At 39.1% G+C, this 26120-nt stretch overlaps 1 protein-coding gene across 1 annotated transcript in view; it reads right to left on the bottom strand.

The window, feature by feature from the left end:
- Positions 1–5651: 5651 nt before the first annotated feature.
- LOC111727156 (ATP-binding cassette sub-family A member 3-like) overlaps positions 5652–26120 on the bottom strand; it is a gene marked incomplete at its 5' end in the record, with an annotated part of 186952 nt that continues 166483 nt past the window's right edge. The window contains 7 exons of the mRNA XM_023516691.1: positions 5652–5777; positions 6169–6242; positions 16566–16756; positions 17455–17625; positions 18100–18287; positions 22360–22554; positions 22821–22946. Coding sequence (XP_023372459.1) covers positions 5652–5777; positions 6169–6242; positions 16566–16756; positions 17455–17625; positions 18100–18287; positions 22360–22554; positions 22821–22946 — 1071 coding nt within the window. The remainder of the gene's footprint in view (positions 5778–6168; positions 6243–16565; positions 16757–17454; positions 17626–18099; positions 18288–22359; positions 22555–22820; positions 22947–26120) is intronic.

The following is a 26120-nucleotide window of genomic DNA, read 5'->3' as shown; positions in this document are numbered from 1 at the left end:
ATGATGGAGCTGGGAGAGATCAAGTTGCTCATGCCAGTTAGAGTCTCTTTTATAAATTGAGGTGCATTCTGGTTGGGTGCATAGATATTGATAATTCAGATCTCATCATATTGAGTATTTCCCTTAACAAATATAAAGTGGCCATGTTTATCTTTGGTTACTTTTATTGGTTTAAAAGTATCTGCAGATTGTATCTGCAGATAAAATTGCAAAACCTGCTTTTTTCTGGTTTCTATTAGTCTGGAATATAGATGACCATCCCTTCACCCCGAGTCTATATTTGTCTCTTAAGGTAAGTTGAGATTCCTGTATACAACAGATGTCTGGTCTGAGTTTCTGTATCCAATCAGCCAATTTGTGCCTCTTTAGGGGGCAATTTAAGACATTCACATTGATTGAAATTATTGATAAGCCTGGTAAAATTTTGGGCATCGAGTTGCTCAAAAGTCCAGTAGACATTTTTAATCCTTTTGCCATTGTGGAAGTTGGAATTTGATCAAAAGTTTTTGAGTGGGTTTACTTTTATGGTGGAGGATTACACTGTTCATTATTGAGGATAGTTTTGAGAATTTCCTGGAGATCTGGTTTAGTTATGGCAAATTTCTTCAACATGTGAATGACATGAAAGTATTTAATTTCTCCATCATAGATGAAACTCAGTTTAGCTGGATACAGGATCCTGGGTTGAAAGTTATTTTGTTTTAGGAGGTTAAAGTTCGATGACCACCCTCTTCTAGCTTGAAAGCTTTCAGCAGAGAGATCTGCAGTCATTCTAATATTCTTCCCTTTGTAGGTTATGGCTTTCTTATGTATGGCTGCTTGCAGAATTTTCTCCTTTTTTTTTTTTTTGAGACAGAGTCTCAAGCTGTCCCCCTGGGTAGAGTGCCATGGCATTACAGCTCACAGCAACCTCCAGCTCCTGGGCTCAAGCGAGTCTCCTGCCTCCGCCTCCCACGTAGCTGGGACCACAGGCGCCCGCCACAACGCCCGGTTATTTTTTGGTTGCAGCCGTCATTGTTGTTTGGCAGGTCTGGGCTGGGGATTCAATCCGCCACCTTAGGTGTACGTGGCTGGCGCCTTAGCCGGTTGAGCTATAGGCGCCGAGCCCAGAATTTTCTCCTTAATATTAACTTTCACAGAGTTAATTCTAATGTGCCTAGGAGATGTTTTATTTGGGTTGAGTTGTGCTGGGGTTCTGAAACTGTCTGCTATCCTAATTTCAGAATCTCTTGGCATGTCTCATGAAGTAGAGCATCTGTGCCTTCTGAAGCAATCTCATGGCCTTCAGGAATTCCTATAAGGCGAATATTAGTTTTTGTCGAAGTATCCCAGAGCTCTCTGAGAGAATGATATGTTTTTGCTCTCCACTTCTCTTCCTCTTTCAGCATTTGGGAGTGTTCAAAAGCTTTGTCTTCAGTGTCAGAAATCCTTTCTTCTGTCCACCCCATTCTGTTACTGAAGGATTCTAGTGTATTTCTCAAATCTTTGAGGGCTGCAAGTTCTTGCCTCAATATGTCAAAATCTTTGGTGATTTTTGTCTTTGAATTCATTGAATTCTTGAGACAACTTTTGAAATGCTCCTTGAATTTCTAATTCCAACTTTACCTCCATTCTATTAATCTTGTTGCAATCCAAATTCTGAATTCAATATCTGACATCTCAGCCATTTGTTTATGAATGGGATCTTCAGTGTGTCCACCATGCTGTTCTTTGGGGGAGTTGATCTACACTGGTTATTCATGTTACCAGAGTTTTTCCACTGATTCTGCCCCATGATTATTTTACAGTGTTTGGCTAGATGAGCTGATAAGGTGAAGTTGGTTTGGAGGCTCCTGGAGTAGTGATTAACTAGCCCTTTGCCCAAGTGCTGGGACTGATGTCTGTACCTTTTCCCCTAGTGTTTTGAAAAGGACCCATAGAGTGCTATGGCCTAAGACACTGGAGACCTGCTTGATGTGGTTGGGCTAAGTCGCTCCATCTTGTTTTCATCTGGTCTCTGTGCTACCCTAGTGAATCAGTTACTCTGGGTTGAAGTCTTAGCTGTGGAGTAATACCAGCACTTATGTCACTCCACCCTCCATGGACAACAACTGGAAAAGTAAAATCAAACCTTGCCACAACCACACACTCATGGTACCACTTTGGATAGTCCTTGGGTGATTGGCCCAGTTCAAGAGATCCAAATCAATCATCCCAGTCAGCACCCCATCTCAGGTGGGAGAGTTCAAAAGGTCTCTGGCAACTAGATAATAGGGGTCGGCTGGCAACTCAAGTATGATTCACTCCAGTGCTCGATGGAGTTAGAAGGATCCACACAGCAAATGTATTAGTCTGGGAAGGTTGATGCCTCCTTCCCCACCTCACACCTCTGTCACACCCAGAGGGTGTGGGCTGGTTAATCACTACACCAGGAGCCTCCAAACCAACTTCACCTTATTAGCTCATCTAGCCAAACAGTGTAAAATAATCATGGGGCAGAATCAGTGGAAAAACGCTGGTAACATGAATAACCCTGCAGGGCTGTCATCCAGTTCCTTTCAATGAGCAGATGTTCCAGGGGTTTGTGCCTGCCTGAGTCACAGGGAGATCTCTGTCTCTTTGGCCAAGCTGCTGCTCTCTGCCACCATCTGGCAGGGGGACCTGAGGCCTGACAACCTCAGGCACTTAATGGAAGCTGGGCAGTTCACTCAGTTCCAGCTCTGCCCCTGATTGATGTTGCTGACACTTCCATTTTCACAGAATTTGTTTTGTTGGGACCTAAATTGCCACTGAGAGATCACCATACACACATGTAAAAACATAAGAGTGCCTTTATTCAAGCAAATGCCTGGGTCACTCCACTCTACAGCATAGCTGCAGAGTAGGGTGACCCCGAAGTGAAACTAGGGGAGGTTTTTAAAGCATATAGAGGAATTTCACTGGGTGTTTTGTCAGGAGGGGTTGCTATTGGCTGAGCTGTTTACAGTTAGGGACTTTCTGGGGGTGGAGTTGCTTGTCTGCTTCTGATAGACTGGCTCCTTCTGGGCTGATTGACCTTGCCCAGAAGTGTGGAGAAGGGATGCCTGTCCCCTTCTGATAGACTGGTTCCACCTGGGTGACCTTGCCCAGAAGGGGAGTTGCTGTGTTTTTTTTTTTTGTTATGGGCTTTAGTTCTAAAATGAAGTTACATTAACCTCTTCAGTTTCTGCCATGGCTATATTCCCCTGTGGGCCAGGCATTGTTTGAGTTCACAGAAACTGTGACTCAGCCCTGGTCTGTGCCACTGCCTGGAGCTGGCATGTCTGTCTCCGTTGCACTCTGTGTTGGGGCAGGCGGGGTTAGAGCTCAGTGTGAGACAGGACAACTGTCTCTCCCTGCCTGCTTTTGTCTCAGCTATGATCCCCTGGGTGCTGGGTGCTGCTTAGGCTCACTAAAGCAGTCCTTCTGGCTCAGCCCTGCCCTGGGAGTATGCTGTGTCTGCACACTGGTATTCTAGTCTCTGTCTCTGCCATGCCCCACCTAGGCAGGTACCACCTCAGGCATACCCTTTACTCATGGGGTCTGAGTTTCTGTCCTAGATCTGTTCTGCCAGTGGCTGCCACTGGAGAAGATGCCTGTCTTCCTCTGGTTGCCCAGAGAGGTAGGGAGTATCTCTCCAAAATATCCCCTGGGGTGTGAGCCCTATTGTTCCTGTCACTGCTGCTGCTCTGTGCTGCAGGGCACTACCTCTCCCTCTCCCATATGGTTCCCTCAGTTCACTGTTCTCTCCTTACTTCCATGCCACAGAATCAGCACAGACCTGTAATAGCCCATATCCTATCCACACCTCTCAAGAAAATGCCCAAGTTTCTGGACTCCATGGGGCACAGGCTTCTAGATCTCAGTGTGAGAGTAGAAGGGAATGCTGGGAGTTCAGAGTTTCAGGTAGAGAATATATACAATTTTATACAGTTTTATGCCTGGCAGGAAAGTGCCACAGCACACTGGTAGGTCCTCTCTGGGGAATGAGTTCTGGTTTTTAGAGGGTTTCTCCTGTGGGATAAAATAGGAGGATATCTGCTGTCTGCTCAAATAAACTCTTTAAAATTTTAACGTGCTGTAGTTTAACAGCTGAATGACATTTTTGCATTTTCTACATTTGTTTGTAGAAAGTATGTTCTCATGGGGGAGGGTACTCCCGTCCACTTGGTGATGTATTTTATACCTATTGTTTGTTTCCTTGGGGTCACAGCTAGCCTCAGCAGGGTTGATGTGCATTCTTCAACCTTCTCTCTTGGCTCAGCTCCAAACCATCAGTTCACTTGCTAAACTTCTGTCCTTTAACTCTCCTTCTGGATGGGACCCTCTGTGGAAAGTTGGCTACAGTCAGCCATCTTGCCTCTGCCCCTCCTCCCTTTCTTTTTTTTCTGAGAGCAGGAGATAAAATTCCTATGTGAAAGGTGTCCTTCCTGTGTTAAAATAATTAATTCAGAGGTCCTTAGGCTGAAGTAGCTCCATTGCCCTGGGTTCCTATGTAAGCAAACCAAAACAGAACTCATTGTAAATGATAAAAAGAAACAAGTTTAGCCATAAAAAGTGCCAACTAAACCCTAACGAGTGACCTTCCACTGGAATGATCTAAATAACTATACTGCTTTATTTTAACCAATCAAATATTTTCTTTGCCTTGCTTCTGCATTTATCCTATGAAAGCCTTCCCTTGTGTCCCTTCATTGGATCCTCAACCTACCTGTGGTCTGGAGTTGCCCAATTCATGAATTGCTGTCTGCTCAAATAAACTCTTTAAAATTTTGACGTGCCGTAGTTTAACAGCTGAATGACATTTTTATCACCAGAGATGGGAATCAAAGCTGAGAAAAATTTGTGTAATTTTGTTTAACTGTTTCCTAATCACTTTTTCACAATTAACTGCTATAACCCCCCCAACTCCTTTGTCTTGTCATGTTCTCACAATTTACTACTCTAGGTGGGATGCAGTGACTCATGCCTGTAGTCCTAGTTACTACAGAGGCTGAGATGGGGAGATCCTTTAAGCTCAGGAGTTTGAGGCTCAGTAATCTATGATCTCACTTATCCACTCCACCATAGGTAACAGAGATCCTGTGTCTTAAAAATAAAATTAAAATCTTCAAAATTCACTACTCTTTGTCCAATCTTATATATGTATTTGGCTCTAACTGGTTCATGGATCTTCATTTTGCTTGTGAGGGCTTTCATGTATGTGTAAAAATTACTAAATAAAATTTGTATGCTTTCCTCCTGTTAATATGTTTTATGTCCATTGTTTCATTGTTAAAGCCAGCTGGCAACCCTGACAGGACAGGGAAGAAATTTACTTCCTTTACACTTTCAAAATTATATGCTCTTATAAAATGAGTCTGAAGACTGAAATATTTGTGAATAAGAGAAATTCATTAAAAGAAGTTAAAACTCATGAGGTTTATTTTTGGAAGGTGGAGGTGGGGTAATTTTGATCAGTATTTCCATTAAAAAATAGTTATTCATAATCCACATTTTCTCTTTTTTGGGCCTATTCACTTTTAGTTTCCAGATATCAATTTTTGAGTATTTTTAAAAAGAAAGAAATATGCCTCTATGTGTCCACTTAAAGCCAACAATCTAAGAAGGACAGAAGGCTCACTGGTTGAATCTCACATAGCAGCTTTATTTACTCATTGTGCATTTTCCTTTTTATCTGTATTAGCAAAAGTCAGGAAGATTTGTTCCAGTGATATCTGATGGACAGAATAGTCTTCTAAATTGAACATCACTTTAGCTTCCTCCAAAACATTAAACACCTTTAACAGAAAAAAATGGTGAAGTTACTACTATTGTTATGTTTCCAGATAATTTTTTCCCTTATCCTACCAACCCCAACTCCTGCCAAATTTATGCTTAGTGACAAAAAGATACAAAAGGGGGAAGTTAGAAAATAGAAGGGAAAAATGATTGAAAAATAGAGGAGAGGAGGCAGTTCTCCGTCCCCATTTTCTTGATGGGCATGATATACCAATAGAATTTAGGGTCAGAAGTCTCAATCAACTAAACTAATAAGGCCTTTGGAAAGTAACTTAAAGTTACTGCCACCCTGTCAATGTCCAGTTCCTATTCCACATGCTTGAATTCCAAAACTGCCTAGAAGTCTTCTATTAATACATGATGTTACAAGGGTATGATTAAAACAATCACCTTTCCCCAGCAAATTTCCTGACTGGGAATGTAGTAGCCAAGAATCCCTTGATACTCCTGGTTTATTATGCTACCTAAAAAAGGAAAGATTTTGACAGGTGAGTAACATGAGAGGGGCCCAGTATTTCATAGAGTTTTAAAATATTACCAGGTAATTCCTATTCCAATTTTCCACACCAAAGGAAGGGAAAATATACGCAGTTAATACAAATGATGATGCAATCCCAAAGGTTGTAATCTTTAGTACACATAACCTTAAATATTTTGATAGATTTACTTCCTTGTGAAATATGGTCTTATTTCTTGTAGTTTGTAAAAACTGCAAAAGGTGGGAGGGGGGCAGAGAAAGATGGTGACCAGTGACAGCTCCTTTGCAGCTACTGAGTGGTGAAATTGAGGAGAAGGGATTCCACTTAACCCCCTGGCTTCTGAGCCCTGCCCAGAAACATTAAACTGGGGACATAGGGAAGTAGCAGGAGACTCTAGGAGCTGATGAGGATATTGGGAGCAGTGGAGAATCACAGAGAGGGCAAATACTTGTATATCGGTAGAGGCTGGCAGGTTTGGTAGTTTTTGGACAGAGAGGTCTGCTCCCAGGCTTTTTCTTTTTTTGGACCTGGGCACTTGGTGGAATTACCTAGGGAGAGCTTAGACAGGTGAACAAGTGATCTTGAAGAGTACCCAGGGGCTGGGACTGAGCCACCAGGCACAGTAGAGATCTTGTTGTTCAGCTACTGTCTGGGTGCAGCCATCGTGGGAGAGCTGCCTTGCAGGATCAGCCCACAAGGTCCCAGTGCAAGGCCAGTTCTGGTACACCTGCTAAGTTGGGCAGCCACCCATGGGGAGACTTGAGTGACACATGCTTTCCTGGTATAGCAACTGCGTGGCCAAGGAACACAGTTTAGAAAGGCTGAGGTGTGTCTATTAAGCAGGTTGATGAGACCTTCAGGCTCTCAACCCTGTGGGGATTGAGGGCAAAGAAATCAGGAATATAGGACTTAGTCTCCTTGGCAAGATAGGGGTTTCTAGCCCCCATCTTATACAGCCATATCAGTGTCATGATTAGCATATCATACCCCAGAAAAACACCTGTTCTCTAAGTAATATATGACTATATATGTATTTGTTCCTTTCAAAAATTTTTTCCAAAAAATTTCCCCTAGATTTCTTTCTTTCTTTTTTTTTTTGTAATTATAATTTTTCATTTTTTCCTTCTTCAATAGCAAGGCCCCATTTTTGTTAGTTTTCCTTCTCTTTTCTCCCTAGTTTTATTCCTCAAGTTTTTTTGTTTTGTGTTATTTGATGGTATTTTTATTTTTACATATTTATTTTCTTCAATGACAAAGGCTCATTTTTGCTAAAGTTTTCCTACCTCTGTTATTCTTTCTTTCCTTTCCATTTCTCTTTCTCTCTTTCTTTTTGTAAAGCTCTTTCTACTTTTCTTATCTTTCCCACATAAATTTGTCAAATAACAACTAAGATAAACCCCCATTTTTTTTTTACTTCTTATATAACTCTTATTTTCAATTCTCTTTATATATTACTATTATTATATCTTTTTTCTGTTCTATTTTACTGTTTGTCAATTAATATTCCATTTATGGAATAGAGCCTCACTCTGAGTCTTGGACTGTGGTACCACAACATTGGCCTGGCCCTAGGAGAATTGATCTCCTGGTAAAGGGGATCCTTCTAGCTTTGGCCTTTGAAAGGATGCCAGTGGTAGGTCCCCACTGTGCTAAACTGCTGTTTTTTGGCCTTTCCCCCCTTTCTCTATTTGGTGGAGGTGAGGTCTTGGTGATCTCAAGGGACCTACCAAACTTAGTGGGCTTTTCTAGGTTCCCTTGTGAACCAGTGCCTTCTAAGGATGTGTAACAAGAAATCCGCTAAGAACTTTGGTGAAAGATTTTATTCCTAACTAAAAGATAGACTCTAAAGGAGAAAACCTTTTGCTTCCTACTTTAAGCTTTTGCTTAGGATTGAAATATCTGGTGCAACAACAATCCATGTTGTACTCATTGAAGACATTGCCATAAAAACAGAAAGAAAACATGATAAAGATTCCATGGGGAAGACAGAAAGCATCTGGGCTCTTGATAACATTGGTGAAGTAATACAAAAGCACTAGATACCTAGCATCTTAAGTGTAATTTAAAAATTGTTCAGTGGCCTCTGAGATGTTTACAACAGCTTTCCTAAGTTGCTTAACCCCAACTAGTTCCATGATTTTCACAAACAAGAGAAGTCCAAAATGTGACCAATATTCAGCAAGATCTTGTTGGTTTGAAGAAAGGTGTTTCCCCTAGACTGTTCATAATATATATGGAGTCAGTCTTGAGAATTCCTTTTGTCATGTTTCTCATAGTATAGGTACTTTTCCATTTCCAGGAGAGGACACTGTAAATTCTGATAGGATAGTCTTTGTTTATGCAAAGCTAAGTAAGTGTAAATAGGTGGCATTTCTGATGTTTTTATGTAACTTATGTAGATGTTACCTAATAGCATGTGATTTCTCTGACAGTGAACAGTTAATAATGTCACAGTCACACTGAGGATTGCTAAAGCCAATGATGAATAGATGGTTGTATGTTAAACTCTGTATGTATGTGTGTGTGTATATATATATGTATAAAATCACTGATCAATGTATGTGTATAAATGACAGAATTTAGAAAATAGTTTTATAATAAAATTTACTGGAACAACCTAGGATTCAGCTACAGTGAAGATGTTTTTTCACAAAAGTTGCCATGAGAAATATAATATGCAACACACAAGGTGGAACCAAACTTCTGGGATTACCTTGTCATATGCCAATAATTAGGCTGTACAACTTTTTAGGAGTGGTAAGCTAGTTCCATTGTTTATAGGAAACGTGGATTAGTCTCGCTCTAGATGAATAACCTGGCTTGGATACTGACTAAATTCATGCTAAAAAAATATGTGTCAGCCATGGAAGCAGATCCAACAATTTAAGCAGTTTCCCAAAATAGTAAGAGTGTGGGTCAGAATTAGAGATAAGTTATTTTTCCTTCTTCCTCAGGCTATTAGCGCAAGACTTTCTCGAGTTTTGATGATTTTTATTTTTATAGAAGTCATTTGTTTTGGCCAAGTTTTTTAACTTAAGGTTTTGTCTGTTCAGGTAAAGATTAATGGCAATGTAGGGATAAAAACCAGCTACTTTGGAGTCACATATTCTTTTTTTAACCAATGAAGGATCCAGAGGAAATGGATGTCAAGCATTTTGTAGGTCTATCTGGTGAGGTTTTGGGGAGCCCACACAAGTGAAAAAGATAAAGGTTTCTATTGACCTTCTCAGGGTAATAATCAGCTTCTTAAGAAGAATCTAAGAATATTTGGTAACATTCATTTTCAAACTAGGGAACCACTGTTTTCCACAATTAGGGCATTGTGAATTATTTGAGAAGATTTAGACCTAGAAAGAAGATAACAACAAGCAATGTAACAGTAAGAGGCAACAATGACAAAGATACAAACAACCAGTCCTACTATAAGTTTGATTTATCAATTTCTCAGTTCAAGCAACATTACTTGGAGAGGGCTAAATTTGGCTTGCATACCTCAGAGAAATTCTTCAAGATTTTCTTGTGTATTTTTCACTCAATTGCAACACAGCCTATGACTCAGAGACCAATCCAGTCTATAATATTAACAGGCACTTATCATGTTTGCAGTCACTGGCAGCAGAAATATCAGAATACCTTCCTTCAGGGAAAGGGCCAATATGGCAGACTAGCAGTAGCCCCCACATGCTGCTCTTCAGGAGGACTGACAAACACAAGTAGATGCTCACCTATGATGGGCCCTCTTGAACAGAGCATTGTAAATCATCAGAGAACTGATGGGAGACACAGAGTGAAGCAGATGAGGATGGGGAGTTCCACTGACCAAGGTTGGAAGGCATCTCAGGGAGACTCTAACAGGGAAGAGATAAATGAGAGAACCCCAAAGCCTCATACTCCCCTTCTGGACAATGTGACTGGAGTTATGAAGGGCTCCCCTCAATCACTGTGGGTTCCATACTTGTCAGGAAACTGCTTAGAGAGTGTTTAGTAAATTTGCATTGGAGAGTAGGCAAGGCACACCTCAGACCTGCTAGGCCATGTTTGGTGGTTTTGTCTGCCAGCCAATAGGCCTTACCACAATGATACTGACCATTGACTAGTAGAACAAGCCCTTGGTTCTGCCTGCTGGTCAGCAGGCCATGTCCCCATGGCATTGCATAATGCCATGCTTGCAGTTCAGGTCTCCACCATGGACTTGCTAGTTACAAGCCACCCTCAGTCACATACTGCCATTACATCTAGACCCGGATAAAGTGAACAGCCATAGCCCTGACACCTGTGGCTACTGTCTAGATAGCCTTGCCAAATAGTCGCTGGGATCACTGCAGGGATATCTGGGCAGAGAAATTTCTTGCTATGCCTGCCTCAAGGTCCTCCAACAAGGCCTGGGGACCAACCTATAACTCCGCACGAAGATCTACCAGCACTGACCCAGGCACTACAGCACACCCAGACACTGGCCAAGGTCCTGAGAAACACTCAGGCCCCCGCCAAAGTCCCACAACCTGCTGTGTTACCAACTGTGGTCCTTTGATATACCCAGGTACCTGACAAGATCCCAAAACCCTTCCCCATGCATTAAGACATGTCAAGGGACCATGACTTACCCTGGTGCCAGCCACACCACTTACCTCCATGGAGAAGGACTTGTGCAGCCCCTTTCCTGAACTTCCAACAGTGGCCTGGGGTAAATATACCAATCCAAACAAATATTTCCGAGCGTCAGCATAGATGTGACAACCATGGGAGACTGAGATGATGGAAAATGGCTGTTGCAGGCTCTCAGTACATCTGTCACTCTCCCACCAGGTCAATCAATCATCTGGACTAAGACCCAAAAGCGCTATCTAGAGACCTTATTTCCTTCTAAGTAGGAGAGCTCCTAGCAAAGGAGAAAAGGTACACTGCAAAACTATTATCCTTGAGCTGAGAGAAGATATTTCAGATGAGAAGAAGCAGCAGAAAAATTCTGGCAATGTGAAAAATCACGCTAGTTTGATATCCCCATAGGAACACAACAGATCAACAGCAATGGACTCTAACTGAAATGAATTGTTGAAATGTCAGAAATGAAATTCAGAATATGAATGGCAAACAGGATAAATGGAATTTAATAGAAAGTTGAAAACCATTGAAAGAAGCCAAAAACAGAAGGACACACAAAACAAATGTTAGCAAATTAAAAAAAATGAAATCATACCATGTATCTTCTTAGACCACAGTGGAATAAAACTACACTAGAAGAAGGAATGTTGGGGCTTGAAGACAAGGCTTTTAAACTAAGGCAGTCAGTCAAAGATGCAGGAAAAAGAAAAAGAATGAAAATCACTTGCAGAAATAAGGAACTGTGTGAAAGGAGCCAATATATAAATTATAGGTGTCCTGGAGAGTGAAGCAGAAAAAGCAAAACACACAATCTATTTGAGGGAATTATTGAGGAGAATTTCTATGGTATCACCAGGGATGCAGACATTTAGATACAAGATGGTCATTGCACACTAAGAAGATTCACAGCAATAAGACATCTCTAAGACCTATAGTCAATAGCCTGGCCAAATTCAAGATGAGGGAGGAAATTCTACAAGCTGTAAAATGACAGCAACAACTAACTTACAAAGGAAAATCCTTCAGATTAACAGCAGATGTCCCAGAGGAGACCTTACAATTCTCCAAGGAATTAGGGTCCCATTTTTAATCTTCTTGAACAGAACAGCTGCCAGCCAAGAATTTTGTTTCCTGTAAAATGAAGTTTCATTAATGATAAGGTGATAATGACTTTTCAAGGCAAGCAAATGCTAAAGGAATTTGTCATTACTAGATCTTCCTACAAGAAATGCTCATAAATGCATTATACATGCAATAGGTACAATAGATACATACCCAAAAGTTATAGCTCACACGTCTTATAAAACAATAGTGTGAGAGAGAAAACAAAACAATGAGTCATAATTCAACATGATGAACAGAACAGCATCCCACAAATCAATACTAACACTCAACATGATTGGTCTGAATGCCCCATGTAAAGATATAGACTGGCTGAAAGGATGAAAAAGCACAATCTAAGCATCTGCTGTCTGTAGGAAACAAATTTGATACAAGGACTCACAGAGACTCAAGATGAAGGAATGGAAAAAATTTCCATGCAAACACAAACCATAAGGGAGCAGATGTAGCAATTCTCATACCAGAGAAAATTGCCTTTAAATCAACAATGGTAAAGGAAGACAAAGAAGGTAATAATATAATGGTAAAGGTGCAATTCAGCAAGAAGGCATGACAGTCCTAAGTATATATGCATCTAACATAGGACCTCCCACTTTCATAATGCAAATTCCTCTAGATTTAAGCAAAGAAATAAATAGTACCATTCTTATGGCTGGGAACTTCAATAGTCCACTGAAAGAACTAGACAGATTATTGAAGCAGAAAATAAATAAATAAATAATGGATTTAAATAGGACTCTGGAACAAATGGACCTAAAGACATTTGCAGAAACTTCTCCCAAATCCCTGAATATACATATTTTTCATCAGGATGAGGACATTTTCCAACACTGATCATATCTTAGGACACAAAAAATGGATCTTAGCAAATAAAAAAAAATGGAATCATACCATGTATCCTCTTTGACCACAGTGGAATAAAACTACAAATAAATTTCAAGCGAAACATTCAAATCTACACATAATCATGGAAGTTAAACAACCTGCTACTGAAGGATCCTTGGGTCAATGATGAAATTAACATGAAAATCAAGAGTCCTCAAACTGAATGACAAAGGAGACATAAGCTTTCAAAACCTGTGGGATACGGTAAAAACAGTCCTAAGGGAAAAGTCCATAACCTTTAAGTGCCTACATCAAAAAGACAAAGATCACTAATTAATAAGTTAATATCACATGTCAAGGAACTAGAAAAAGAAGGGCAAACCAAATCCAAAGCCAGCAAAATAAAGAAATAATAAAGCTCAGAGAAGAACTAAATCAAATGGAAACCAAAATAAACAAACAACCTCCCCCCAAAACCAAAACCAAAACAAAACAAACAAAACCCCACCAAATTATTAATAAAACAAAAAGTTGGTTCTTTGAAAAGATAAACAAAATGGCTTGGCGCTCATAGCACAGTGGTTGCGGCGCCAGCCACATACACCAAGGTGGCAGGTTTGAACCCGGCCTGGGCCAGCTAAACAACTGTAACCAGAAAAATAACTGGGCATTGAGGCAGACGCCTGTAGTCCCAGCTGCTTGGGAGGCTGAAGCAAGAGAATTGCTTAAGCCCAATAGTTTGAGGTTCCTGTGAGCTGTGATGCCACAGCACTCTACTGAGAGTGACATAGTAAGTCTCTGTCTCAAAAAAAAAAAAAAGATAAACAAAATGAATAGATCACTAGCTATTTGCAAGAAACAGAATAGAAAGGACTCAAATAAGCTCAACCAGAAATGAAAAAAGAGACATTGGTATTGATACTGCAGAAATACAAAATATCATCTGTGAAAATTATGAAAACCTCCATGAAAACAAGCTAGAAAATCTAGAAGAAAAGGACAATTTCCTATAAACACATAACCTTCCAAACCTGAATCAGGAAGAAACAGAAATACTGACAGACCAATAATGAACAATGAGATTGAAGCAATAATAAAAAAAAAAATCTCCCAACAGAATACAGCCTTGAACCAGATGGATTCATAGGCAAATTCTATCAGACCCTACAAAGAAGAGGCAGTACCTACCTCACAGAAACTATTCTATATCAAGAGGAGCAGATCTTCCCTATGTCATTCTATGAAGCTGCATTATCTTAATATCAAAACCAAAAAAAAGACACAACAAAGGTTAAACTACATACCAATTTCTTTTATGAACATAGATGCAAAAATCCTCAGAAAAAGACTAGAAAACTGAATTCAACAGCACAACATAAAGATAATTCATTAGGATGAAGAGGGTTTCATCCCAGGGATGCAAAGATTGTTAAAATATGCAAATCAATAAACATGATTAACCACATAAACAGAAACAAAAACAAAGGCCATATGATCATCTTAATAGATGGAGAAAAAGCATTTGATAAAATCCAGCACCCTTTCATGATAAAAACCCTCAACAAACGAGGCATAGAAAGAACATATCTTAAAATTATAAAAGCCATATATGTCAAAACCACAGTCAACATCGTACTGAATGGAGAAAAGTTGAAAACATTCCCGCTAAGAACTGGAGCAAGACAAGGGTGCTCATTGGCACCTCTTCTAATTAACATGTATTTGAAGACCTAGCAAAAGCAATCTGGAAATAGAAAGAAAAAAGATCAGGAAAGAGATCAAAGTATCCTTGCTTGCTGATGATATGGTCTTATATCTAGAAAACCCTGAAGACTCCACCTGAAGACTTCTGAAATTCATAAATAAATTCAACAAATTCTCAGGTTATAGAATCTGTGAAAGCAGGTATCCCTATTTCTGATCTTCATGGAGAAATCTTTCAGTCTTTCTCCACAGGAGATGGAGATGTTTCTTCCATCTAATGACATTAGACGTGGGTTTTCATAAATGACCTTTATTATGTTGAGTAATTTTTTCTCTATTCCTAGTTTCTGAGAGTTTTTATCATGAAAGCTTATAGAATTTGTAAAATGGCTCATCTTTCTGAGAATACAACTTGCCATGCTGTAGAAAATGGAACTCTTTGTGGTCTTGAAAAAATAATGTCTTTTCACTGAAATTCTTTGCCTTTAGGGAGAAGTATTTGTTTATTTAAGACAAATTTAAGACACTTTCTTGTCCCTGGTAGAGTGCAGGAGTTATCGCTCTGTATAGCAACCTCAAACTTGGGCTCAAGCTATCCTCTTGCCTCAGCCTCCCAAGTAGCTGAGATTACAGTGCCCACATCAACACCTAGGTATTTTTTAGAGAAGAGGCCTTGCCCTTGCTCAGGCTAGTTCCCAACTCGTGAGCTCAAGTAAGCCACTTTCCTTGGCCTCCCAGAGTGCTAGGATTACATGTGTGAGCCACTGCACCCTGTGAGAAGTAGTTATATAATATTTTTTTCCAGTTCCTAATCTTAGACAGAAGTTACCTTTTATGTGTGATGTTTTTCCTTCCTATTTTTCTGGATAATCTTTGCATATAGGTCACATGCTGTTTTCCTTTCTTTTCTGCAATCTTTAAATGGGGAAAACTGCATTTGGAACAGTTAATTTGCATAAGGATAGGATAGGAAAAGGTTGGTCAATTGGCAACCTTACATTTAGACATACTGTATGAGACCATACTTTCATAACCAGGCTATTGTGTTCACCTACTTCAGGACCAGTCTGTTCTCAGTTTTCCTGGTGTCCTCCATCCCTTTTAGGTTGAGTAAGATATTAGATTTACTCATAATATATATGATTCTTTGCATGGTTAACTTAGGCATATAGTAAGTGCTCCATAAATATCATAAATATTATTAAATGAATATTTAATGGCTATATTAATCTGAATATCTCATAGGTACTTTGTAATTATTATAATTAATACTGAATTATCTTTCCCACATAGTGGTTTCTCCTCTTGCATTGTCCATTTTTATCTATCTATCTATCTATCTATGATCTCCATTATCTCCTTTTCATTCTTGCTGTCACTTCTTTAGTATAGGCCAATACCATTTACTACTTCACCATTGCTATAGCGTCTGTGATTTTCATCTTGAGCCCTGACACTATGACCATCACATTATTGACAGGATGATCATTCAAGGTGGAGACAATCAAGTCAAAATTGTTAAAAAGTTTTACATATCTCTGTTTAATATTAGAGTAAATAGGGGGAAGAGAAAGAAATAATTGTTTGCTTAAATGACTGAGCTATTGCTAGCATACATTGTGCACAGAGGGGCATTTAGCAAAATGACTGATTTTTATTGTTACACATCCAGATGATTTCCTTGAAAAGAGGATAGGGAGTTTACTGTTTCTGTATGTTTTTCATAAGCATTGTCTAATTCAGGAAAAGGCAGGGAATACATCCTTAAAAAGAAGGGAATCTGAATGATCAAGGATAAAAAAGAGAGACTCTCAATAATTTATCTCTTTCTAGATGAGAACATGTGAACAGTTTTATCTTACTAGTTGACTTAGACAAGAGATTAGTGAGAGCCAATGCTATTTTGTGAAAGCTTCTTTGCATAATCAGGGATAAGTTCATAGATATTCAATTATTCAAAAGGCACTTAGTGCCTCATTGAAAAAATTGAGGATTTGCAGCAGAACAACAAATAGCACTTATCACAGTTGCCACAAATAAGCCTACATATAGTACCTGGGAAAACAGCTTTGATGAATTCTTTGAATTCCTCTATTTTATCTTCCTCTGTATTAATCTTAATCTTTGCTGTCAGAGTATATATGTTACCAAACTTGTTCTTGAGTTCCTGAGGGCTGCCTAGACACATGAACTTCCCCTTCACCATGATGGCTAGCCTAGTACAGAAGGCCTCACATTCTTCCATGCTAAAAGAACAAAGGAGATACAGCTGAGAGACTTCCTTTCAGAGTGTAAATTCTGTGTTTCCAACACAGCCAGGATTATAAGGCTTGAAATAGCCTTTATTACAGATGATTACTACTAAGGTCATATTTGAAAAGAGGCTGTTTTAAAATTCAAAGTAGGTGATGCCTAAATCCTCAATAAGAACAGCTCCCTGGGTTAGGTGTAGTGGCTCACACCTGTAATCCTAGTACTCTGTGAGGCTGACGTGGGTGGATTGCCTAAGCTCACAGGTTCAAGACCACCTTGAGCAAGAACGAGACCCTGCCTCTAAAAATAGCCGGATGTTGTGGCAGACACCTGCTGTCCCAGCCACTGGGGAAGCTGAGGCAAGAGAATCTCTTGAACCCAAGAGTTTGAGGTTGCTGTGAGCTATGATGCCATGGCACTCTACCAAGGGCAACAAAGTGAGACTGTGTCTAAAAAAAAAAAAAAAAAAAGAAAAAAAGGAACTGCTCCCTTATTTCCTATCTTCTCTTCTCTTAATTTCAGATTCCAGAACTGAGGATTGTTGGCTAATTCCTTTGGAAGGTTAAGCCTTTACCCATAGTTCCCCCTCTTAGATAAATTCACTGATCCTTATTTCTGGCTCTAAATAATTCCATCCTATACCCACTGCAATCCCTTATAACTTCCAATCAAGCTTCTCATTGGGTCATACCTGTGGGAAGCTATGATGATAACTTTACCAGTTTTACATATCCATGAAACTGCTTCCCAGAGTAGGTGCTTGCCTACTGGGTCCATGCCAGCTGATGGCTCATCCAAGAAGACAACTGAAGAGTTTCCCATTAGAGCAATAGCTATATTCAGTCTACGTTTACGCTTTCCACTTTATGGTCATAAAGGAGACAGAAAAAAAAGCTAAGAGTATACATGTCATTAATACATGAAACAAAACTAGCTCATCCTTCCAGAATACTGACTTGATATGACTAACAAAGTAGCAGACTTTGTATACATCAACTCATTTTCACTGTAATTGTCTTTGTTTTTGGTTATTATTTTCAGCATCACTATTCAAGATGTATTTTTGTTTTGGGGAGACAAAAGCCATAGGAAGAAAGGGATGAAGGTACTTTTATTTTTGAAATGCAAATGCTATGGCCTATTTCTGCAAGAGGTTAACCTCACACAAGTGGGATCTGCCTCATTCCTGATATCTGAACCTTGACAAGACATTAGCTTATTGGAGACAGTAATTGTCTCTGTGTGACAGGGGTTTTAGGTTGAGTTTGCAGGCATTCATTCCAAACAGTAGAAACACAAGTAGGTAGCTTATAATTACAGCAGCATAATGCCTTACCCGTATGTGTAGACAAACTCATCAGCATGGGGTTTCAGGTATACTAAATGTAAAAAGGCTTCCACGTAGTTGTGAATACTTGGCTCAGGGACTCCCTGTAGCCTAGCGTACATGCTCAGCAATTCTCGTCCTGTCATGTAGGTCATCAGAGAGTCAGACTGGGGACAATAGCCAATTCTTGACCTAACCTGAATCAAAAGGGTAATCATAAGCATTAGACGCACAACAACTATTCCACTGAGCAAACACATCACATGGAAGAAAACCTGAAGTTTTCTAGCTCATGTTATTTTTGAGATAGAGTCTCACTATGTTGCCCTTGGTGGAGTGCTGTGACATCACAGCTCACAGCAACCTCAAACTCTTGGGCTCAAGCAATTCTCTTGCCTCAGCCTTCTGAGTAGCTGGGACTATAGGCACCTGCCAAAACACCCAGGTATTTTTTGATTTCACTTGTCATTGTTGTTTAGCAGGCCAAGGCAGGGCTCAAACCCGCCAGCCTTGGTGTATGTGGCCTACTCACTGAACTACGGGCACCGAGCCTATCTTTTGCCTTTTTGATAATAACCATTCCAACAGGATCAGTATTTTAAATGAGGTGACATCTTATTATAGTTTTAATTTGCATTTTCCTGATGGTCAATAATGTTGAGCATTTTATCATACATCTGCATGTATGTATAATCTTCTCCATAGACAGTGAAAAAACTTGACAAAATTTATAACCATTCAAAATAAGTAGCTAATTTCTTAACATGGTTTATCTAATAAGGAATCTATCTCAGAAACATATACTATCCAAGGCAGAACATAAATAATTGCCACAGATTATCAACAATAATTAGGTAAGGCAACTCAATGATTGTAATGGAACAAGGTAGATATGCCCGCTTTATGACTATGCCTGAAACAAAGGACATTCTGCAATCACAAAAATGACAACCCTCTCTTCTGACTGAACTCAGTGACTGCTGTTTTGTTTTTTTTTTTTGCAGTTTTTGGCTGGGGCTGGGTTTGAACCTACCACCTCCAGCATATGGGGCAGGCACCCTACTCTTTGAGCCACAGGCACCACCCTGACTGTTGCTTTTATTTTTCCAGTGATGGGGACAGGTTTGGTGGCTCACGCCTGTAATCCTAGCATTCTGGGAGGCCAAGGCTGGTGGATTGCTTGAGCTCAGGAGTTTGAGACCAGCCTGAGCAAGAGCAAGACCCCATCTCTACTAAAAAGAGAAAAAGTAGCCAGGCATTGTGGCAGGTGCCTGTAGTTCCTGCTACTTGGGAGGCTGAGGGAAGAGGATCACTTGAGCCCAGGAGTTTGAGGTTGTTGTGAACTAGGATGTCATGGAATTCTACCTATGGCACAGAGTGTGACTCTGTCTCAAAAACAAACAATAGCAACAAGAAAACATTGGATTTTTCCAGTGACCTGTCTGCCTCCTTATTAAAAATCACAATAATCAACACATTTCCCAAATCTTCACTTCTTTCTAATCATCAAAACAAGCCCACATCTTATAAAAAGTCCCTGTCCTCTTTCCCAGACTCTCCTCTGGTATGCATGTTCCTGTGCTGCAGCAAACTAAATAAACTCAACTTTATTTCACTATAGAAATGTTTTCAGTGACCTCTGTTTAGTGAGTTTCACAGTAGCAATGACTTGGAATGAAGTGGTCATAAATGAGAAGATTGATATATTTACCTATGTAAACAAATCTGCAGGTCAAAAACAATATGAGTGAAAAGAAGAGGCAAACACAAAATGTATTTGCAACTCATATTACAGAAATTAATAATGTATGAAGAATTTTAAGAAAGTAATAAAGAAAAATGTCAACAATTAAAAAATGTATAAAGGATATGAATAGACTATTCACAGGAAATGAAATGAAAATGAAAATAAGTTTCAATCATCTAACAAAGTTATGTAACTTCGTTCACAGGAAGAAAAAAACTATAATAAAACAAATGAATACTCCATGTCCTCACTCATATTGAAGCTAAAAAAAATTTTGATCTCTTAAAACAGACAATACCAGAGGCTGGGAAGGGGAGAAGGGCGATTTAAAGATTACAAGATTACAACCAGATAGGAAGACTACATTCCATACCACATTAGGATGCCTCTAGTTAATAACGCATACAGTAGAACCTCCTCCACCTTTCTACATTAACCACCTTAAGTTAACCTAATTTTCACAGACCAAACATACAGCACATGAACATACCAGTATAATAGGCCTAGCTCCTTATGCTGACCACCTCTGTATGTTGACTAGTTTGTTAAGAATCTCTTGGGTGGTCAACTTCTACTGTCATTTCAAATAGCTAGAAGGAGGATATTGAATATTACCAACAGAAAGAAGTTATAAATATTTGATATGATGGATATGCTGATTACCTTGATCTGATCACTATACATTATATATCAAAACACCATTATGTACCTCACAAATATATACATATGTCAATTAAAAAATAAAATATATATTTTAAAACACTACCAGGCTAGTAAAAATCCAAAAATCCAACAGATCAAGCAGTCTTTTGCCAACAGTATAGAGAAACACACACTCTCAAACATTACTAAGTATAGTGCAAATTCATAAAACCACATAAAAAGCAATTTGGTAAGGTGAAAAAGATTGTATATAGTATACTACCTTTTGTTTAATAAAATGGAAAATAGATCTTTATATTTGGTTTTATATACATAAAAAGCTATGGAGTGGTAAAGCTTTGTAGTTTTAATTTTCATTTTTCTGATGGTCAGTGATATTGAGCATTTTATCATACATCTGCATGTATATATAATCTTCCCCATAGACAGTGAAAGAAGTGGGCATAAGAAGAAATGAGGCAAAATTAGGTTACTTGAATGCCTTTTAATATTGTTTTTATTTAAGTTCCATGTGAATGAATACCTTCTTTTTTTGGATATCTCCTGTTAATATTTTTTGCACACCTACTGCATTTTCCACTATGCAAATATGCTCTAGTTGCTGAAAATTACAAGCCTATCCTTGTCATCTACTTAAACACCAGGTATAATTTTATCCCTCCTTTGTTTCATACCTGTCTTCCTTCAAAGGAAATGCATGCTCATTATTTCCTCATCTAGTGGACAGTCCAGGCTTTAGTGAAATCTAGTGGACACTTTTTAATGCATGAGATCTCTATTTCATTTCCTTTTTTTTTTTTTTGAGAGAAAGTCTCACTTTGTTGCCCTGGGTAGAGTGCCATGGGTCATTGCTCATAGCAAACCTCAAACTCTTGGGCTCAAGAGATCCTCTTATCTGAGCCTCCTAAGTAGCTGGTACTACAGACACCCATCACAACACCTGGTTAATTTTTCTAGTTTTAGTAGAGATGGGGGTCTTGCTCTTTCTCAGGCTGGTCTGGAACTCTTGAGCTCAAGCAATCCATCCACCCTGGCCTCCCAGAATGCTAGGATTACTTCTTGACAATTACTGCTCACTTGGCTTGTGTGATAAACTTTACCTACATTTTCCTCTTAACTCATTAATGCTTTCTAATTTTCTCTCTCGTTATTTTTCCTGTCCATAGCTTAGAAATGTCAATAATCCTCAGGATTCAGCCCAGGTCTTTCTTCTTCTTATACACATTCCTCATCCATTATTTCATCTGCTTTCACACAAATTTTATGTGTACTTTGATATATCTCAAATTTATATCTCTATATCAATTCACTACCATGGGTTCCAACTGTCTATTGGCTATTCTCCTGTTTGGATATGCAACAGACACCTTAAGCTCAAAATATGCTCTTCCAAATACACTCATCTGTACTATCTTGGTGAATGGATCTTTCACTCATTCACTAGCTTAAGATAGATAATCTGAGCAATATCTTGGGCTTTTTTTTTTTAATAACCTGTCTCCAAATGAAAACTAAATCTTATCAATTCCATTTTCTTACTATCTTCCACAACTGATTTTTGTAATGGTTGCTTTATATTAATCTCTAATTATGTCACAGCATGTTAATGCAATTACTGCTCTTCCTGTTTTTGTTTGACTTACATACAGATACTCATTCTTTGCTTCATCCATAAAGAATGTTTGCCATTTCCCAAACACAGTATGCCATCATGTGCATCATTCTTCCTGGAGTTCGTTATTTTTGAGAAAAGAATATTTATACCTCAATGCCCTCAGCTTCCCTTCCTTGTCCTCCGTCTACTTGCCTGGTTACCTCCCCTCTCAAAGCACCAACTCAGTGACTAGGATGAAAAATACCTTTCTGATATTTTCAGTGACACTGATGCCGTTAATTAACACAACTCCAGAGGTGATGGTCTCCTCTCCAGCCAACATTTTTAATGTAGTCGTTTTTCCGGCTCCATTTAATCCAAGTAATCCAAAGCACTCTGAATTATTGACCACAAGGGAGATATTTCTTACAGCTTTTACAACTGGACACTTAAAATAAATCTGAGAAAAATGAAAAAAAAAAAAACCCACAATGTGCTGAAGCACTGATTATAGATCAACCACAACTACAACCTCGGTCCCTATGAATTGCTATCAGTTAACAGTTGGACCAGACCTTTTCCTCTTTTAGCCTTCAGGTTTTTTTAAAAACCAAATGTAGATAGACCTTATAGAGAATACCACTGTATTAGTAGTATCACCAATAAATTTTTGGCAAGAAAAGTGAGTTAAAGCCCAGGGCAATACTAGTAACTAAACAACTTTACCTTTATGAGTTCTTTAAGCAGCACTGGGGTATTCTCTAATGTTTGATGCAATTCCAGAGCTTTCTTCCTTTCATTTTTTATATCTTCCTCCTCATATTCCTGGATTACCTTGCTTGACACTAGGGCCTATATTTTCAAGACAAGGATCACAGAGGTGGATACTCTTTAGATATCTGGTTTAAACTGAGAGGCTTTAGAAAATGTGACCTCAGGGCATAGTCCTTTTTTGGTGGGGGGCACTTTATTGCCCTTGGTAGAGTGCCGTGGTGGCATCACAGAGCTCACAGCAACTTCCAACTCCTGGGCTTAGGATATTCTCCTGCCTCAGCCTCCCGAGTAGCTGGGACTATAGGCACCCACTACAATGCCTGGCTATTTTCTGTTGCAATTTGGCTGGGGCTGGGTTTGAACCCACCACCCTCGGTATATGGGGCAGGTGCCCTCCCATTGAGCCACAGGCACCACCCTCAGGGTATAATCTTAATTTTTAAGAGTTAGAGCCTTCCTACCAATTTTCTGTACTCATATGCAAGTCTACTGTTGATTAGTTTTGGAAACTATTATCAGGAACAAGTTTCTACAGCTATGAGTAACCAATATGTTCTTGCCAATAATATGGACACTTCATGGAAAAAAGAGGCCCTATTGTTGACTATTAATTATTGTCTGGTGTGATTTGTTACTATGAGAACATGTTCAAGAGACCATAAGATTGAAGAAAGAAGAGAATGAACCTTTTTGTTTTTGAGAGAAGGCCTCTCTATAGGCGAAGGCTGAGCTGAAGAATAAGCAAGGATTTATCGAGAGATTAAAGATTCAGTGGAGTTACAAGAAAAGCTACATATATAAATCATATAAAAACAAAAGTCAGAAGTGAGAGTTTAGTGAAAAATATGTAGGAATAAAATAACATGGTGTGTTCTGTGTCAGTAATTTGTACTGCTTGAGCAAAATTTTGTTCATTAGAATCGCCAATTTTTTGCATCAAGTACTCATTTAATGGTCTTGGTTAAGGAGGAATGGAACAAGATAATATATTCAGCTCAGTAAATATGCTAATCAAAGTTGTAAGAAGAAAGCCACCTTATGAATTTCTCCTCCTCAACTCTCAAAATCAGTTGTATAGGAGTGGTAAGATGGGCATCCTTGCTCTGTTTTCAATCTTTGGGGAAAACATTCAGTCTTTTCTTTTTTCTTTCTTTTTTTTTGAGACAGAGTCTATGTAGCCCTTGGTAGAGTGCCAGAGCATCATAGCTCACAGCAACCTCCAACTCTTGGGCTTAAGTGATTCCCTCAGCCTCCCAAGTAGCTGGGACTAGGCGCCCACCACAGTGCCTAGCTATTTTTTTGTTGCAGTTGTCATTGTTGTTTAGCTGCCTGGGCAGCGTTTGAACCCACCAGCCTAGGTGCATGTGGCCAGAGCCAAAACCACTGTACTATAGATGCCAAGCCAACATTCAGACTTTTATCATTACTTTGGCTATACGCATTTCATAAATGCTATTTATAAGACTGAGACAGTTCCTTTCTTTTCCTAGTATGTTGAGAGTTTTTATGGTAAAGTAAATAAATGTTGAATATTGTCAAGTACTTTTGGGGCAATAATTGGTACAAGCACATGGTTTTTCTTCTTGAGACTGCTAATATTGTGAGTTACACTGATTTATTTTCAAAGATTAAGCCACTCTTACATTTGTGGAATAAACCTCACTTGTTCAAGGTATATTATTATTTTTATATATTCTTAGATTCTATTTATGGAACTTTTATTGAGGATTTTTATATCTGTGTTCATGAGGGATACTGATTTCTCATACTTTTTTTTCTCCTCTAGTTTTGGTATCAAGATAATGATGGCCCTATGAAAAAAGTTGAGGAATTCTCCCTTCTCCTCTACTTTCTGAAAGAGAATGCATATACTTGAAGCTATTTCTTTCTTTAAATGTTTGGCAGAATTCACCAGTGAAATTACACAGCCTTACAGTTTTCTTTTTTGAAAGGTTTTAAATTTCTTTAATTGAAATAGGTCTCTCCAGTCTTTATTTCTACTTGAGTTTTCATAGTTTTGTCTTTCTAGGAATTGTTCTATTTCATCTAAAGTGTCAAATTATGATCATAGAGTGGCTTTTAATATGTGAGATCTGTAGTAATATCTGATCTGTCTTGATATTAGGTATTAACATGTCTTCTCTCTTTATTTCATATGTACCCTGGCTAGATGTTTATCAATTCTGATCATTTTCCAAACAATTAGGTTTGGGGTGCATACAATAACATTCCTCTATTGATTTTTTGTTTGAATTTTCCATCATTTCTTCTCTTATTTTTATACATACTTACTTATGCTTGCTCTGAATGTATTTAGCTCTTCTTTCCCTAATTTATTTGGAATAGAGGTTTCAATTATTGACTTGATGACTTTCTTAATTTTTCTCTTTTTAAATTTCAAAATATTAAGGAAATACAAATGTTTTTGTTACAAGGCTTAACTCAGGGCTATTAAAATGTCCATTACTTGAATACTGCCCTTTGTATCCATTAGGTGGGGTTTTATCTAAGGTGACCAGATTTTAACATTGGTAAAGTGGGACACAAGTGATGGGGGGTGGGGCATGGGCGGGGGCAGGGCCTGACAATAATGTAAACTTTGATAAGCAGTTCTCAATAATCACTTCTGAACAATTATTTGTTATTACAGTTTAACATTATAAAATTAACAAAAATAATATAAAACTCATATCCTGGTGAAATAGCCACATGGCAGCCGAAAAGCATATATTCCCTTACTGTTCTCCCACCTGTTCGTGCATTCTTTCAAAAAATCGGGACTTTTTTAAAACGCCCTGGGACATGGGACAAATTGTTAAAAATTGGGACTGTTGGGGGGTGGAGCCAAGATGGTGAACTGCAGCCAGCTTCCCAGAGAGGCTCCCATCCAGAAGAAGACTAAAGGACAGAAGTCTGGCAAGTAAGCTGATAGTTTGGAGCTGAGCCAAGAGAAGATTGAAGAACCCACAACAACTTTGCTGAGCCACTGTCGTTCACCTGCCCCTTGGTAACCCCAGCAGGGCCGAACAAGGACTGATCCGGCTGTGCGAGTGCCCCGCACCACTGCTGCAGTTCCCCTGCCCCCCTGTCACTCTGGTGAAGCCAAACTAGGACTGATCCAGCTGCTGCCAGTCTCCTGCCCCCTGGGTGCCAAGGCAGGCCAAATGAGGTCTAATCTGGCTAAGCACGCTCTGGCACAGCTGCTGCCTTCTGCTGCACCCTGGTGACAACAGCAACCTAGAATTAGGAGAA

This window comes from Otolemur garnettii, unplaced genomic scaffold, assembly GCF_000181295.1.
Source record: "Otolemur garnettii isolate 467f Iridium unplaced genomic scaffold, OtoGar3 scaffold00096, whole genome shotgun sequence".
Lineage (NCBI taxonomy): Eukaryota > Metazoa > Chordata > Mammalia > Primates > Galagidae > Otolemur > Otolemur garnettii.
The sequence above is the reverse complement of the archived record's forward strand: the minus strand, read 5'-3'. Positions and strand labels throughout refer to the sequence as shown.